Source organism: Staurois parvus, unplaced genomic scaffold (assembly GCF_062004578.1).
Source record: "Staurois parvus isolate SC_StPar_1 unplaced genomic scaffold, SC_StPar_1.0 ptg002177l, whole genome shotgun sequence".
NCBI lineage: Eukaryota > Metazoa > Chordata > Amphibia > Anura > Ranidae > Staurois > Staurois parvus.
This window is the reverse complement of record NW_028319973.1, coordinates 8,289-25,783: the sequence shown is the minus strand read 5'-3', so window position 1 is coordinate 25,783 and position 17,495 is coordinate 8,289. Positions and strand designations below refer to the sequence as shown.

At 46.8% G+C, this 17,495-nt stretch overlaps 1 protein-coding gene across 1 annotated transcript in view; it reads right to left on the bottom strand.

Annotated features, from left to right (window-relative positions):
- NPHP4 (nephrocystin 4) overlaps positions 1-15,786 on the bottom strand; it is a 65,299-nt gene extending 49,513 nt beyond the window's left edge. Inside the window, exons 1-5 of the mRNA XM_089665302.1 lie at positions 15,676-15,786; positions 12,850-12,997; positions 9,073-9,284; positions 4,525-4,751; positions 1,401-1,590 (exon numbers count right to left, since the gene is read on the bottom strand). Coding sequence (XP_089521428.1) covers positions 1,401-1,590; positions 4,525-4,751; positions 9,073-9,284; positions 12,850-12,997; positions 15,676-15,786 — 888 coding nt within the window. The remainder of the gene's footprint in view (positions 1-1,400; positions 1,591-4,524; positions 4,752-9,072; positions 9,285-12,849; positions 12,998-15,675) is intronic.
- Between the last annotated feature and the right edge of the window lie 1,709 nt (positions 15,787-17,495).

Sequence of the window (17,495 nt, the reverse complement as noted above, 5' to 3'; positions counted from 1 at the left end):
TGGGAGTCAAGTGGTTAAAAAAATGGAAACAAATGACTCCGGCAGAAAAGTGGTTAAAGTGTATGTAATCATGGAGTTTGGTATTTTTTTCAATAATTGTAAATTTTTTTTTTTAATTCTCTATTTTATATTTATATTTTTTTTTATCATTTTCTTTGTGCCGTTCATTGCACTACTACTAAGTGTATGGTATACCAGACAGTTCTTGTTCAGGGTAAATTTATAAATGAGGAAAAACTGAGCAGCATGTATAGCCTCCTCCCACCTGCAGCATAGTGGTATGGTCCAAGGAAATTTTTGTTCAAAATGTTTGGACTTCTTCATTTATATAGAAAAATAAATCCCAGCGGTGAATAAATACCACCATAATAAAGTTTTATCTGTCTCAAAAAAATGCTAAACAATATGGGTGCCGTGTTGCATGACCGCGCAATTGTCATTCAAACTGTGATAGCACTGAAAGCTGAAAATTGGCCTGGACTGGAAGGGGGTGAAAGTGTCCGGACTGGAAGTGTAAGAAAGTGTCCGGACTGGAAGGGGGGGGGGGGGAAGTGTCTGGACTGGAAGGGGGGGGGGGGGGAGTGTCTGGACTGGAAGGGGGGGGGTGAAAGTGTCTGGACTGGAAGGGGGTGAAAGTGTCTGGACTGGAAGGGGGTGAAAGTGTCTGGACTGGAAGGGGGTGAAAGTGTCTGGACTGGAAGGGGGTGAAAGTGTCCGGACTGGAAGGGGGGAAAGTGTCCGGACTGGAAGGGGGTGAAAATGTCTGGACTGGAAGGGGGTGAAAGTGTCCGGACTGGAAGGGGGTGAAAATGTCCGGACTGGAAGGGGGTGAAAGTGTCCGGACTGGAAGGGGGTGAAAGTGTCTGGACTGGAAGGGGGAGAAAGTGTCCGGACTGGAAGGGGGGTGAAAGTGTCCGGACTGGAAGGGGGGTGAAAGTGTCCGGACTGGAAGGGGGTGAAAGTGTCCGGACTGGAAGGGGGGGGGAGTGTCTGGACTGGAAGGGGGGAAAGAAAAAAAAGCGCGGTGAGCGTTTTTCCACCAATGGAAGAAAATCTAATTGGGGTTTTAAGTCATTTTCTACCAAAAAAATTCAGATTTGTACATTGATGGCATTAGATGTGGCTTGGGAGTCAAGTGGTTAAAATCTGTGCAAAAATGGAAACAAATGACTCCGGCAGAAAAGTGGTTAAAGTGTATGTAATCATGGAGTTTGGTATTTCTTTTTTTTATCATTTTTGAAATATTTTTTGTAACATTTTCTGTTTTATACGTTTTTTTTATTATTTCCTCAATGCCGTTCATTGCACTGTTACTACGTGTATTGTGTACCAGACAGTTCTTGTTCAGGGCAAGTCTATAAATGAGGAAAACCTGAGCAGGGTGTATAGCCTCCTCCCACCTGCAGCATAGTGGTATGGTCCAAGGTGAAGGTCTGGTATCTGAAGGGCACATAGACGGTCTCTTTGGGTCTCAGGTACAGTTGCGGTGAAGTACTCTGCTGATCGATGTGAAACATATTCTCCTCTATGGGGGTTGTTGTGTTTGTCAGTTCTTTAAAATGTCTCCACTCCTGTGTGTCCACAATCACCCTGAGAGAAACACAGACCGATCACATCAGTAAGGAATGCCTTCTCCAAGAGGACCTGTCACTGTGTAGCAGACATAACAATACTCGGGAAGGGGGCAGAGAAACGCAAGCAGACCAGACCTGAGTAAAATGGAGCAGTTGACCTGTTAGGACTCATGCGCACTGTTCTTGCGCACTGTTCATGTAGGCACGATGCATGAGCTCAGGTGTTTCGGTGTGGGTGAAAGGCCTGGGTGCACCGCCCAGCCCTGCTGCTGACAGCCTGCAAAGTTCGATCAAGGCGGCTGGAGGGTGCACTGAGTGCTACTCGTTTTTAGAGCAGTATTCGCCCAGGGATGAGTACTTGGAATGCAGACTGGATTTCTGTTGCAGGTATTCCTCCCTGGACGCATACTTCCCCAATCTGACATGTTCTTTGTATGTACTTATTACAAAATATATTACTGAGAAAAAGTTATAGGCAGGTGTGATTAATGCTATAAAAGTAAGAAAGCTTTCAGAAATATCTATTGTAATTGTTCATTTTTATCAATTTACAAAATGCAAAGTGAGCGAACAGAAGAGAAATCTAAATCAAATCAATATGGTGTGACCACCCTTTGGCTTCAAACCAGCATCAGATCAATTCATCAAGCTCTTTTGAAGAAGCACAAGGAAATGGGCAATGTTGAGAATAGATGCAGTGGTCGGGTAATGTTGAGGAATGTAGACACAGTGGTCGGGTAATGTTGAGGAATGTAGACACAGTGGTCGGGTAATGTTGAGGAATGTAGACACAGTGGTCGGGTAATGTTGAGGAATGTAGACGCAGTGGTCGGGTAATGTTGAGGAATGTAGACACAGTGGTCGGGTAATGTTGAGGAATGTAGACACAGTGGTCGGGTAATGTTGAGGAGCGTAGACGCAGTGGTCGGGTAATGTTGAGGAGCGTAGACGCAGTGGTCGGGTAACGTTGAGGAGCATAGATGCAGTGGTCGGGTAACGTTGAGGAGCGTAGACGCAGTGGTCGGGTAATGTTGAGGAGCATAGATGCAGTGGTCGGGTAACGTTGAGGAGCGTAGATGCAGTGGTCGGGTAACGTTGAGGAGCATAGACGCAGTGGTCGGGTAACGTTGAGGAGCATAGATGCAGTGGTCGGGTAACGTTGAGGAGTGTAGACGCAGTGGTCGGGTAACGTTGAGGAGCGTAGACGCAGTGGACGGGTAATGTTGAGGAGCGTAGACGCAGTGGACGGGTAACGTTGAGGAGCGTAGACGCAGTGGTCGGGTAATGTTGAGGAGCATAGACGCAGTGGACGGGTAATGTTGAGGAGCGTAGACGCAGTGGACGGGTAACGTTGAGGAGCGTAGACGCAGTGGTCGGGTAATGTTGAGGAGCATAGACGCAGTGGTCGGGTAATGTTGAGGAGAGTAGACATAGTAGTTGGGTAACGTTTGGGAATGTAGACACAGTGGTCGGGTAACGTTTGGGAATGTAGACGCAGTGGTCGGGTAACGTTTGGGAATGTAGACGCAGTGGTCGGGTAACGTTTGGGAATGTAGACGCAGTGGTCGGGTAACGTTTGGGAATGTAGACGCAGTGGTCGGGTAACGTTTGGGAATGTAGACGCAGTGGTCGGGTAACGTTTGGGAATGTAGACGCAGTGGTCGGGTAACGTTTGGGAATGTAGACGCAGTGGTCGGGTAACGCTGAGGAGCGTAGACGCAGTGCTCGGGTAACATGGAGGAGAGTAGACGCAGTGGTCGGGTAACATGGAGGACATGGACATGGAGGTCGGGTAACACGCAATGGTCAGCCAAGGAAACATTATGTGGCAGATGGAAGACACATCATGCTTACTTCCTTTCTACATCGGAAGATGTCCAGTAGCACCATCAGCACAGAACTGGAGGGATCCAGTGGGACCCGGGTACACCATCTACTGTCTGGTGAAGTCTGGCCAGAAAAGATCTTCATGGAACCATTGCAGCCAAAAAACCAAACCTCCAACATGGAAAGAAGACTAAGTGACTCAACTATGCAGGAAAACATAGTAATTGGGGTGCAAGAAAATGGCATCAGGGGCTCTGGACTGATGAGTCACAATATGAAATATTTGGCTGTAGCAGGGGGCAGTTTGTTAGTGGAAAAGCTGGAAAGCGGGGCAGTAATGAGTGTCTACGGACAACTGTGAAGCATGGTGGAGGTTCTTTGCAAGTTCGGAGCTGCATTTCTGCAAATGCAGTTGGAGATTTGGTCAGGATCAGTGGTGTCCTCAATGCTGAGAAATACAGGCAGATACTAATTCATGATTCCATATCATCAGGGAGGCGTGTGATTGGCCCCAAATTTATTCTGCAGCAGGACAACCACCCCAAACATACAATCTCATTAGGAAGTATCTTCAGTGTAAGGAAGAACAAGGAGTCCCGGAAGTGATGGTTTGGCCCCCCCAGAGTCCTGATCTCAGCATCATGGAGTCTGCCTGGGATTCCATGAAGAGACAGAAGGATTGGAGGTGGCCGACATCCACAGGAGATCTGGGCTTAGTTCTCCAAGATGTACAAAGGACAACCTACCTGCCGAGTTCCTTCACCGGGTGCAAGTCTACCTAGAAGAAGGCAAAGGGGTGGGGTCACACCAAATATTGAGTGGATTCGGATTTCTCTTCAGTTCATTTACTTTCCATTTTGTTAATTGATAAAAATAAACTTAACACTTTGATTTCTGAAAGCTTTCTTCATGTACAGCATCTCGTCACACCTGCCTACGTAGAACCTTGCATGGTACCATATATCTGACTCTAGGTCCAAGGTGAAGTTCCGAGAGTGACGAGGAGTGGCAGGCTTAGACTAAGATCCACAGCTGTGACAGGTCCTCACCAATCATTGCACAGCCGTGTGTGGATGACAGGTCCTCTTTGGGCAGAGAAGATTCAGGACAGGATAGGTCTTACCTGAGGTCCGCGTGATCAGTCTCGATGGAGACGGTGTACTGCACGTTGTACGGGTTCTTCAGCTGAAACTCAAAGAACTCGGCGGTGCCCAGAGTGGCGTAGACGGTGTAATTTGAGGTAATGGCCTGATTCAGCATACCGGAGATACACTCTGCTTTGGTGCGCTCTCTGTATGCTTCAATGATCTGCAAATCTCTGGTGTGCTGAGTGCGCTCCTCGTGTGGAGACTGGAGACGGGGAAAGAAAAAAGACAAACAGCTCAATAGACGCTCCTGTATAAAACATCTGAAGAGCCGCCACTCACTGCAGGGAGCAGATCCACCCAACTCGCTCCCAACTCCAACCCAACATTCTACAATCTCTGAGAAACTAGAGCAGCTTGCGTGCCGGTCCCTCCCAACAGACACAAGGATGACAGCGTCCAATGAGAGTCCAGTAAGTGACAAGGGGAAGGCGCTGACGCGTTCCGGGGGATAGACATACCCCTTCCTCAGGGTTTGGATTTCAGATAAAACCATAGAAGAGAGACAGCAGAAAAAAGACCAAGTGGTCCATCTATATAATTTTTTTTTATTTATTTTTTTAAACAATTTTTTATTAACTATATATATATATATATATATATATATATAAATATATAACATTTATTTATTTTAATTAACTACCGTATATACTCGAGTATAAGCCGACCCGAATATAAGCCGAGGTACCTAATTTTACCACAAAAAACTGGGAAAAACTATTGACTCGAGTATAAGCCGGTGGTGTCAGTGGGGGGAGGAATAGTGCCCCATCGTTGGTGTCAGTGGGGGGAGGAATAGTGCCCCATCGTTGGTGTCAGTGGGGGGAGGAATAGTGCCCCATCGTTGGTGTCAGTGGGGGGAGGAATAGTGCCCCATCGTTGGTGTCAGTGGGGGGAGGAATAGTGCCCCATCGTTGGTGTCAGTGGGGGGAGGAATAGTGCCCCATCGTTGGTGTCAGTGGGGGGAGGAATAGTGCCCCATCGTTGGTGTCAGTGGGGGGAGGAATAGTGCCCCATCGTTGGTGTCAGTGGGGGGAGGAATAGTGCCCCATCGTTGGTATCAGTAGGGGGAGGAATAGTGCCCCATCGTTGGTGTCAGTGGGGGGAGGAATAGTGCCCCATCGTTGGTGTCAGTGGGGGGAGGAATAGTGCTCCATCGTTGGTGTCAGTGGGGGGAGGAATAGTGCCCCATCGTTGGTGTCAGTGGGGGGAGGAATAGTGCCCCATCGTTGGTATTAGTGACACCAATGATTGGGCACTATTCCTCCCACTGACACCAATGATACTTACCTTGCTGACCCCTGCTCCAGCCTGGGCTCGCTCGCTCCCTCTCCCATGGTACACACTTACCGGTCAGATGTCTTCCTTCTCCGGCCGCTCTCCTCCTCTTCACTCGCTCGATCTTCACGGTGCCGCTCGGCTCCTCCTCTCCAAGCTCCACCTCCTCACCGGTGATTGGGCGCCTGTGTGCCTCTGCTGAGCTACAGTTCCGGCGGCCAATCACCGGCAAGGATTGATCCCGGGGGTGTGTCCAGATGACAGGGACGGCATGTCATCCCGCCCACACCTGGAGACGCTGACTCAAGTATAAGCCGAGGGGGCCGTTTTTCAGCACAAAAAATGTGCTGAAAAACTCGGCTTATACTCGACTATATACGGTAATATGTTTATATCTAAAATTTATTTTCATTAACTCATTTATTTCATTTTTTTTCTCCCCCATTGTTACATATGTGTATATATATATAAGACCATGTGGTCCTTCGAGTCTCCCCCTATATATAGAAATGTTTTTTTTTTTCATATATATATATGTTAGTTAATTAATATAAATAATTAATTTGTATACAGTTGTGTTGAAAATACTAGCAGTCAGACATCACTAACCGGATCAATCTCTGTTTTTGGTGGAAATGATATTTCTACATGGCAAATAATTTCCTAGCAGGTGTAGTAGAGTCATAGAAATCCAACAGACCCGACAGTCATGACATGCATGCTGCTGATTCTGTGTCATTGAATCCCTCATTGAAAGGGGCGTGTTCACAATAATAGCCGTGTGGAGTTCTATTAGTGAGGTCATTCATTCTTTGAGAAACAGGTGGCAATTATTGCCCTTATTTAAGGAAGGAAGGCAGCAAATGTTGGACATGCTGGTTACAGTGCATTTCTCTCTGAAATTCTGAGGAAAATGGGTCGTTCCAGACATTGTTCAGAAGAACAGCGTACCTTGATTAACAAGTTGATTGGAGGGGAAAACATATAAAGAAGTGCAGAAAATGATCGGCTGCTCAGCTAAAATGATGGCAAATGCTTTAAAATGGCAACCAAAACCTGAAAGACGCGGAAGAAAGCGAAAAACTACCATTGGAATGGATAGAAGAATAGCCAAAATGGGGCGGACTCAGACAACAATCAGCTCCAGGAAGATGAAAGAAGGTGTGACGTTCCCTGTGAGGACTCAGCCAACAATCAGCTCCAGGAAGATGAAAGAAGGTGTGACGTTCCCTGTGAGGACTGTTACAATTAGAAGACGCCGATGTGAAGCCAAGCTATCTGCAAGAAGTTCCCGCAAAGTCCCACTGTTGGGAAAAAGACGTGTGCTGAAGAGGCTACAATCTGCCAAAGAGCACATTGACCGGCCTAAAGAGAAATGGAGGAACATTTTGTGGACTGATGAAAGTAAGATTGTTCTTTTTGGGTCTAGTGGGCGGAGACAGTTTGTCAGACGACCCCAAACACTGAATTCAAGCCACAGTACACTGTGAAGACCGTGAAGCATGGTGGTGCAAGCATCATGATAGGGGGATGTTTCTCATACTACGGTGTTGGGCCTATTTATCGCATACCAGGGATCATGGATCAGTTTGAATCCATCAGAATACTTGAAGAGGTCATGCTGCCTTATGCTGAAGAGGAAATGCCCTTGAAATGGGTGTTCCAACAAGACAACGACCCCAAACACACCAGTAAACGTGCAACATCTTGGTTCCAGACCAACAAGATGGACGTTATGGAGTGGCCAGCCCAATCCCCGGATCTTCATCCAATAGAAAACTTGTGGGGTGACATCAAAAATGCCGTTTCTGAGGCCAAACCAAGAAATAGAGAAGAACTGTGGAATGTGGTCCAATCATCCTGGGCTGGAATACCTGATCACAGGGGCCAGAAGTTGGGGGACTCCATGCAACACAGATGTACAGCAGTTCTCAGAAACAGTGCGACTACAACCAAATATTCATGAAGTCATTCAAAGGAAAGCAAAATCTTCAAACATTTCTCAGTTTATATAGTGAATGTTTGAGTTTGTAAAGAAGAATACAAACACGGCCATTTTTTTGAATATATTAATATTCACTTTTCTTCCATTTTTTTAGAGGAACAACACAAATTTGATGTATTTTTCTTCATGTTGTGATTTGGAATAGAATGTGTCGTGTTCCCAATGCATTTGTGTGGATGGAAATAAAAGGATTAGAAGGATTTTCAGCTTTACTCACTTTTTTCATCACACTGATGTTATTTTGAACACAACTGTATATAGATAGATAGATAGATAGATAGATAGATAATAGATAGATAGATAGATAGATAATAGATAGATAGATAGATAATAGATAATAGATAGATAGATAGATAGATAGATAGATAGATAATAGATAGATAATAGATAGATAGATAGATAGATAGATAGATAGATAGATAGATAGATAGATAGATAATAGATAGATAATAGATAGATAGATAGATAATAGATAGATAGATAGATAGATAGATAGATAGATAGATAGATAGATAGATAGATAATAGATAGATAGATAGATAATAGATAGATAGATAGATAGATAGATAGATAGATATTATTTATTTATTTATTTTAAACAATTTTTTTTTTAATTTACTAATTTATTTTCTTTTTTACTTTTTTTTTCCTCTGAATACTGGACGACTGGCTACCTATTAGAGGCAATAGTACGGGTCCACCAGTCAGTCAGTACATCGATTGTGGCCCATTATCTGGAAAATCGTTGTACAGGGTGCAGCTGGGCGTGGCATTGTTACGCACGTGACAGCAAGGTTTTAGATTGGCTGGTCCTTCGGTCACGAGTTTGGTGAGAAGGGCTGGGGTCTGATGCCGTGATCGTCACAGATGTCTCTAACCACACACCCAATGACATTAGATTCACATCTGTGCGGGTGGTGCCGCTGCGGATCCGCATGAAAATCCGTGCAGCCTCACCATCCGCACAGAGGAATGCGGACCCGCGGGCGGGTGCCATTAGTTCCGCCCGCACTGGAAAACGCAACCGTACTGGGAACCTCGGCTGCGTTTTTCGAAGAAGTGCCGGGACTTCTTCCCTGTGTGTCACGGGGCGCGGGAGTCCATTCAAATGACTGGGCTCTCATGCCTGCGCAAAACGCGTCCCGCACGGCCTCATATATATGAACCGGGGGTGAATGGTTCAGCCTGCCAAGTCTGTGACATTGATCCCCTCCATCCCTCTACAATAGGGGGCTCTTCTTACCAATAAGAAGGACTTTCTGTTGATGAGGTTCTCTTGCGACTCGATCTGTCTGACCGCCATCATCCTCTCCATCTTGCGCCTGTAAGAGGCATCGGTCTCACTGTTTGGCTGCTGGTAGGCCATGCTAGCCTCCTTCATCCGGCCGTACAACATGGACGCCAATTCGCCGTCTAAGTCGGCCAGCTTCTGAGCCTGGGAGACATTCTTCTTGGCTGAAGGCACACAAAAGAGGACAGTAAAAATGATGGCTGCGCTCAGTCGCACAATGACTCGCTAATAGACGTAATTGATCCTGAAGAGACTCATCAAAGGCGCGGTAATCAGCGTAGCCGCGGTGCGAGGTAAGTCGTTTTGTGTGTGACTGGCCTGTGCAGTAAGTGTAATTAAGCTGGATTGTCAGGCCTTGTCGCAGTGCGCACCGCTTTACACACAGCCGTCTTTCCCTTCGCCAAGAACATGTATGGCTTCCATTGTCTGCTACCATTTGGATCGCTTCATCATTTGTCAGTCAAAATTAATCACCTTTATACAGCTTCTAATCATACGGCAGATGTATTGCGTCGGGTTCTATGGGGATAATTAGATTTCTTTTTATCATTTAATATAATAAATTATGTTTTTTTTGCACCTATAAATCTGATCAATTACATCCTAATCAACATTTACCAAGGGGCCACGGACAGCTGCCAAGCTTTGACAGAAAGGCAGCTGATTTCAGCGTTCCTGTGCGCTTTACAGCTCTCCAACCCTCACCCGCACAATCCGGCACGCACAATACGGCGTGAAGGACTCAGGCCTCATTCACAGGGGCGTACTTAAGGTGGAACTCCGGGCTAGAAAGAACAAAGCTTGAAACAGCTCCCCTCCCCTCCGTCCCCTTCTACCCACATGGAAGAAAAATATATTTGAAATATATTTTAAAAATATTCTTCCCAAATATATTGACGTATATTTGAAATGCTACAATTTTGGCCGTATTCAATATATTTAAAAATATATTTCAATAAATATATATATATTATTATTATTATACAGGATTTATGGTGCCAACAGTTTGCTCAGCGCTGTACAATATAACGGGAGACAATACAGCAACAATACAGTTCAATACAAGAGGGTTAGGAGGGGCTGATCCTGGGAGCTTACAATCTAGGAGGGAGGGGCTGGTGGTACAAAAGGTAATAACTGTGGGGGATGGACTGGTAGGAGGAGTAGAAGATTCCAGTATTAGCTGAGGGCAGGATAGGCTTCCCTGAAGAGATCGGTTTTCAGAGATCACCTAAAAGTGAGCAGAGTGGGCGATAGTCTGATAAATTGGGGTAGAGAGTTCCAGAGGATGGGGGAAGCTCTGGAGAAGTCCTGGAGACGAGCGTGGGAGGAGGAGACAAGGGAGCTAGAGAGCAGGAGGTCTTGCGAGAAGCGGAGAGGACGGTTTGGGTGATATTTGGAGACAAGATTGGTGATGTAATTTGGGGCGGAGTTATAAATGGCTTTATATGTGATTGTTACTGTTTTGAATTTTATTCGTTGGGCAATGGGAAGCCAGTGGAGGGATTGGCAGAGAGGGGTGGAGGACACTGAATGGAGGCCAGTGGAGGGATTGGCAGAGAAGGGAGGAGGACACTGAGTGGAGGCCAGTGGAGGGATTGGCAAAGAGAGATGGAGGACACTGAGTGGAGGCCAGTGGAGGGATTGGCAGAAAGGGGTGGAAGACACTGAATGGAGGCCAGTGGAGGGAGTGGCAGAGAGGGGTGAAGGACACTGAATGGAGGCCAGTGGAGGGATTGGCAGAGAAGGGTGGAGGACACTGAGTGGAGGCCAGTGGAGGGATTGGCAGAGAGGGGTGGAGGACACTGAGTGGAGGCCAGTGGAGGGATTGGCAGAGAGGGGTGGAGGACACTGAATGGAGGCCAGTGGAGGGATTGGCAGAGAGGGATGGAGGACACTGATTGGAGAGCAGTGGAGGGATTGGCAGAGAGGGGTGGAGGACACTGAGTGGAGAGCAGTGGAGAGATTGGCAGAGAGGGGTGGAGGACACTGATTGGAGAGCAGTGGAGAGATTGGCAGAGAGGGGTGGAGGACACTGAGTGGAGACCAGTGGAGGGATTGCAGAGAGGGGTGGAGGACACTAAATGGAGGACAGTGGAGGGATTGGTTGAGAGGGGTGGCAGATACAGAGCGGTTAGTAAGGTGGATGAGTCTGGCAGCAGCATACATGATAGACTGAAGAGGGGATAGCCTGCAATGAGGTTGGCCAATGAGGAGGGAGTTACAATAGTCCAGGCGAGAGATAACCAGGGAGGGAATATGTTGCTTAGTGGTTTCCGGGGTTAGGAACGGTCATATCTTGGAGATGTTATGGAGGTGAAGTCTACAAGATTTGGACAGTGATTGGATTTGGGGACAGATGGGAGTCTAGGATTACACCTAGTACCCTGGCATGAGGGGAGGGACTATATATATATTGTATGTTGAAATGCGTTTTTATTAGAAAACATATTTAAAATATTTTTAAAAATACATTTCAAATATACTGTATATGTCTTTAGCCTCCCTAGCGGTCTGATGATGTCAGTATTTCTGTGCTCAAAGCGGTACTTTTTTTGCATGGAAATATGTTGTTTTTTTATTGTAGGTCTGTAATTTTTAGGAATAACTCACTGAAATCTGTCCGAACAAGAGTCTAGTAAACATCCCGGGGAGGATAAAACTTGAAACACGAAATCATAAATTATAATTTAATAAATAATCATAAAAAATAATAATAAATGTAATTCAATAATATAATCACCAAAAACACTGAAATGTGAAATATAGCGCCAAGTTGGCCCATCGCTGAGCTCAGTCGCAGAATCGTTTTCAGTGTCTGATGAGGAATTTCCCCCACCAATCATTATCACTCAATTCTGCAAGTGGTTCTGATTTACTATCGCTGTTCTCTAGCCGGTCTAAAACCGCGTCTGACCTAAAGGGAAGCTTTTTGGACGCCATGGACGTTTCTCAGTTTCCAGGCAGAAAGGGCGGTAAAAATGCAGGCAGGGCGCCGGACAAAGCACTCGGGACACAATGTATGTGAAATGGTTTGATACAGGAATGTTATATTATGTGATTTTAGTGTATTTAGTGAATGTCACTTTTTGACATTTTTGAATTTCCCGCCAGTTCCGTCCCCCGTACGTCCCGACGTCGCAGGGAACGGAACCCGGAAGACAGATGCCGGCATCGGCCGGAGGACATTGCCGGGGACACTGCAGGGGGGACATCGCAGGAGCGCAGGACAAGGTAAGTGATCGAGGGATCCCAGAGCTGGAGGGTGTTCCCGAGTGTAGCTCGGGGGGGGGGGAGTTACCAATTATGGTGCTGAAACTTTACCCCGAGCTACACTCAGGAATACCGCCGGGGGGGTTATAACTGCTAATCTACATTTTTGGAAAGCATTTACAAACATATGTTAAAACAAAATCGGAAGAATAGATTTAAAAAAAATATATATTTTTACAAATATTTTTCATATATCTTCTAATATAAAATACTAATAAATAAATAAATATAAATAATAATAATATAAAAAAACACATTTCATCGTGCAGTGTATATACATGCAGTCATCATCACCTATCAATCACCTCCGAAAAACAACCCAAATGCGGATCGTTTTTTAAAGCAGCGATGGGTTTGGACGCACTTAGCCTAAAAGAAATATAAACTGAATTTACATCAGAAATGAAACGTTGTGAATGGATGAGGACAATATTTCTCATCTCTGTAAATACGTACCGGAAAAGGGTCGGCTTGAAAACAGGCTGCCTCCGTGAAAGCTACTTCTACCGTCATGGGAAGTGATGACACGGGACCGCGACGCGGGAAGAGACTCGGATCGCTTTAATCTCTGGTCTGTAAGGCGACCTGTAATAGAAAAACATCGCTGAGTCCCGCCTCACTCACATCATCACACATATGTCATAAAGTGTTCCTGAACCCCCAACAGTATAATCAGTCTGTAGATGCAGCAATGCACGCTTGTTGTACTCACTGTGGAATCTAAGGGGTTAATCCTCCGCATTGTGTACAAAGGCTGTTTGATCCTCTCTTCTCTGATCCTCCCCTTCTTCTACTGTCCCCAATCCATCTGCTGATAGTACAGAGCTCTAAGAGTCACTCTGCACATGCTCAGTTTGGTGAGTATTGCTAGAGAGTTTTTTTTTTCTTGGGAGAGTGCATGTGATCAGCACAGGGCCAATCAGCGCTGTCCAGACAGAGGGTCAGGGGTCATGCAGACTCATAGGACAATCAGGCGAGAATGAAAGGAATGAAAAGCTTTAACCAGTGCTTGGCCGTACACTGATAGAAGTCACAAGACTGCTATATACTATAATGTACAGCGCAGAGCAAACCTTTTGGCGCTAAATAAATATTGTATAATAATATTAATAATATACTGCTGATGAGAGAAGGGATTTAGCAGTTTATATTTACTATAATAATTGCATTTCCATGTTGTGTGTACTTGTGGGAGAGCGGATATAGCGAATGCGGGGTCCGGGGAGAGCGGATATAGTGAATGCGGGGTCCGAGGAGAGCGGATATAGTGAATGCGGGGTCCGGGGAGAGCGGATATAGTGAATGCGGGGTCCGGGGAGAGCGGATATAGTGAATGCGGGGTCCGAGGAGAGGGGATATAGTGAATGCGGGGTCCGGGGAGAGCGGATATAGTGAATGCGGGGTCCGAGGAGAGGGGATATAGTGAATGCGGGGTCCGGGGAGAGCGGATATAGTGAATGCGGGGTCTGGGGAGAGCGGATATAGGGAATGCAGGGTCCGGGGAGAGCGGATATAGTGAATGCGGGGTCCGGGGAGAGCGGATATAGTGAATGCGGGGTCCGGGGAGAGCGGATATAGCGAATGCGGGGTCCGGGGAGAGCGGATATAGCGAATGCGGGGTCCGGGGAGAGCGGATATAGTGAATGCGGGGTCCGGGGAGAGCTGATATAGTGAATGCGGGGTCCGGGGAGAGCGGATATAGTGAATGCGGGATCCGGGGACAGGGGATATAGTGAATGCGGGGTCCGGGGAGAGCGGATATAGTGAATGCGGGGTCCGGGGAGAGCGGATATAGTGAATGCGGGGTCCGGGGAGAGCGGATATAGTGAATGCGGGGTCCGGGGAGAGCGGATATAGTGAATGCGGGGTCCGGGGAGAGCGGATATAGTGAATGCGGGGTCCGGGGAGAGCGGATATAGTGAATGCGGGGTCCGGGGAGAGCTGATATAGTGAATGCGGGGTCCGGGGAGAGCGGATATAGTGAATGCGGGGTACGGGGAGAGCAGATATAGTGAATGCGGGGTCCGGGGAGAGCGGATATAGTGAATGCGGGGTACGGGGAGAGCGGATATAGTGAATGCGGGGTCCGGGGAGAGCGGATATAGTGAATGCGGGGTACGGGGAGAGCGGATATAGTGAATGCGGGGTCCGGGGAGAGCGGATATAGTGAATGCGGGATCCGGGGAGAGCGGATATAGTGAATGCGGGGTCCGGGGAGAGCGGATATAGTGAATGCGGGGTACGGGGAGAGCGGATATAGTCAATGCGGGGTCCGGGGTTTTAGTAACACTTTAAGTAAAATAAATCCATTACGACTCAAATGGAAATAACCCCAGATATGGGTGGAAGCAAAGATAGAATCTAAATGTACCTTCAGTAGATATTTTCAATACTGACAATCATTTATAAACAACAAAAACATCAAGTATAGTGTGTGTATGTATATATACATATATATGACACTCCAAAGACATGCTGGGAGGTTAATTGGCTCCTGTTTAAATTGTCCCTAGTATGTGTATGTATGAATGTGAGTTAGGGACTGTAGATTGTACGCTCCTCGGGGGCGGGGACTGATGTGAATGTACAATATATATGTAAAGCGCTGCGTAAATTGACGGCGCTATATAAGTACCTGAAATAAATATATATATGTGTGTGTGTGTTAAAAAACAAATGCTATCAATAAAACTTCACAACCAGTGGAATAAAAAACAGTCCACAATGCACAGCGCTGAACACCGACATGCTTCACAATGGGTAGTCTCTTCTTCAGGATAGGCGCTGAAATATGAGGTTATTCGCATCATCCGATTTAAATTTGCAAAGATCTACCGACAAATTATGTCAGATAATTATTAGTCGAAGCGTTCGTAAACCGAGGTACGCCTGTATGTGTAAAGCGCGGCGTAAATTGACGGCGCCATATAAGTACCTGAAATAAATAATATCGAAGTGGTTAAAAAAAAAAACTAAAAACAAACAAGTGATTACATAGTTAGTCTGGCTGAAAAAAGACAAAAGTCCATCCAGTTTAACCATAGAAAAAAAAAAAAAAAAAGTTATAATCCTACACACCCTGATCTATTCCCTTTAAATGGCCTCCACCCCCTCCGTACAAACACCCTCCATGCAGACGCTTCGTGTTATATTTCTAAACTGCCTCGTGTTTATGACATAACCTTCCCTCTTACTAATACATCAAAATGACCCGCACCGCTAATAAAAATCAAAAAGCATAAAATGAATAAAGGAATAAAATATTGCGGCGCTCTGCCGTACAACAGCCGGGCGAGCGCTCGTCTCTGGGCTTTGATGTACAGGCAGCCTCCAGTGGCTGGAGACGAGGCGGGCTGTAAAAAGCTTGACAACTTCAAAGAATGTAAAAACCATGTTGTCAACATTCTATCGGCGCGGCCGGCCTGTGAAAGGGATGCGTTTAGCTCTATGTACAGGAGAGATGTTTTATGGATGTCGGCGATTCAATCCGTTACTCCTTGTAGGCGATAATTTTATTCCGTTTTAGCGAGGGAACTCGCAGAGGGGAAAAGAAAATGGAGACGTAAAAGGGTCCGGATAAAGGAGAAGCTCTGAGAAAAATGCCTCTTGATGTTCTCTCGCTCTTCAGACTTTAATCCCATTGTGATTGGAGGACGGAGCTGCGAGGCATATTTTGTGCCGGGTGGGATTTTTGTTTTTTTTGCTCGTTAATTCTCCCGTCGTGTTATTTTACTATTTTAACTTTTATAGGTTATTAGAGGAGAGTTCTTTACTTCGGATGGCTTAAAGGGTAACTCCACTTAGACAAAAAAGGCGAATGGCAACCCTCCTCCTCTGTAAAACCGGGAAAAGGTGGTACAGACCACAGATGCAGACTTGTTGTCAATGGCCCCGGAGCCTCCTGTGGCAAGCTGAGGGCTGGAAAGTTCTGCAATGATGCCTTTGTGATGGCTCTGGAGAGCTCAGGGCTTGGAGATGGATATCACCAGGGGGGGTACGTCCAGCACTGAACCTATGTAATGGCAAGGGGTGCTGGGGTGTGCTGGAGGGTCTATTGTTACTGGCTGCTGGAGGGTCTATTGATGCTGGGGAGAGGGGGTAATTTTGTTGCAGGGGGGGGGTCCTATCATTGCTCAGGGAATCTATTGTTTCTGGGGGGGTCTTATGTTGCTTTGGGGATTTGTACCATACTGACATTTGGGGGGGGGATTTGTACAGTCCTCACATTTGGGGGGATTTGTACCATCCTGACATTTGCGGGGGATTTGTACCGTCCTGACATTTGGGGGGATTTGTACCGTCCTGACATTTGGGGGGTATTTGTACCGTCCTGACATTTTGGGGGATTTGTACCGTCCTGACATTTGGGGGGATTGTACCGTCCTGACATTTGGGGGGGATTTGTACCGTCCTGACATTTGGGGGGGATTTGTACCGTCCTGACATTAAAAAAATAAAAATCCCAGCGGTGAATAAATACCACCAAAATAAAGCTTTATCTGTCTCAAAAAATGCTAAAAAATTCATATGGGTACAGTGTTGCATGACCGCGGTGTGACAGTGCTGAAAGCTGAAACTTGGCCTGGACAGGAAGGGGGGAAAGTGTCCGGACTGGAAGGGGGGGAAGTGTCCGGACTGGAAGGGGGGGGAAGTGTCCGGACTGGAAGGGGGGGGAAGTGTCCGGACTGGAAGGGGGGGGAAGTGTCCGGACTGGAAGGGGGGGAAAGTGTCCGGACTGGAAGGGGGGGAAAGTGTCCGGACTGGAAGGCGGGGAAAGTGTCCGGACTGGAAGGGGGGGAAAGTGTCCGGACTGGAAGGGGGGGAAAGTGTCCGGACTGGAAGGGGGGGAAAGTGTCCGGACTGGAAGGGGGGGAAAGTGTCGGGACTGGAAGGGGGGGAAGTGTCCGGACAGGAAGGGGGGAAAGTGTCCGGACAGGAAGGGGGGAAAGTGTCCGGACTGGAAGGGGGGAAAGTGTCCAGACTGGAAGGGGGTGAAAGTGTCCGGACTGGAAGGGGGGGAAAGTGTCCGGACAGGAAGGGGGGGAAAGTGTCCGGACTGGAAGGGGGTGAAAGTGTCCGGACTGGAAGGGATTGAAAGTGTC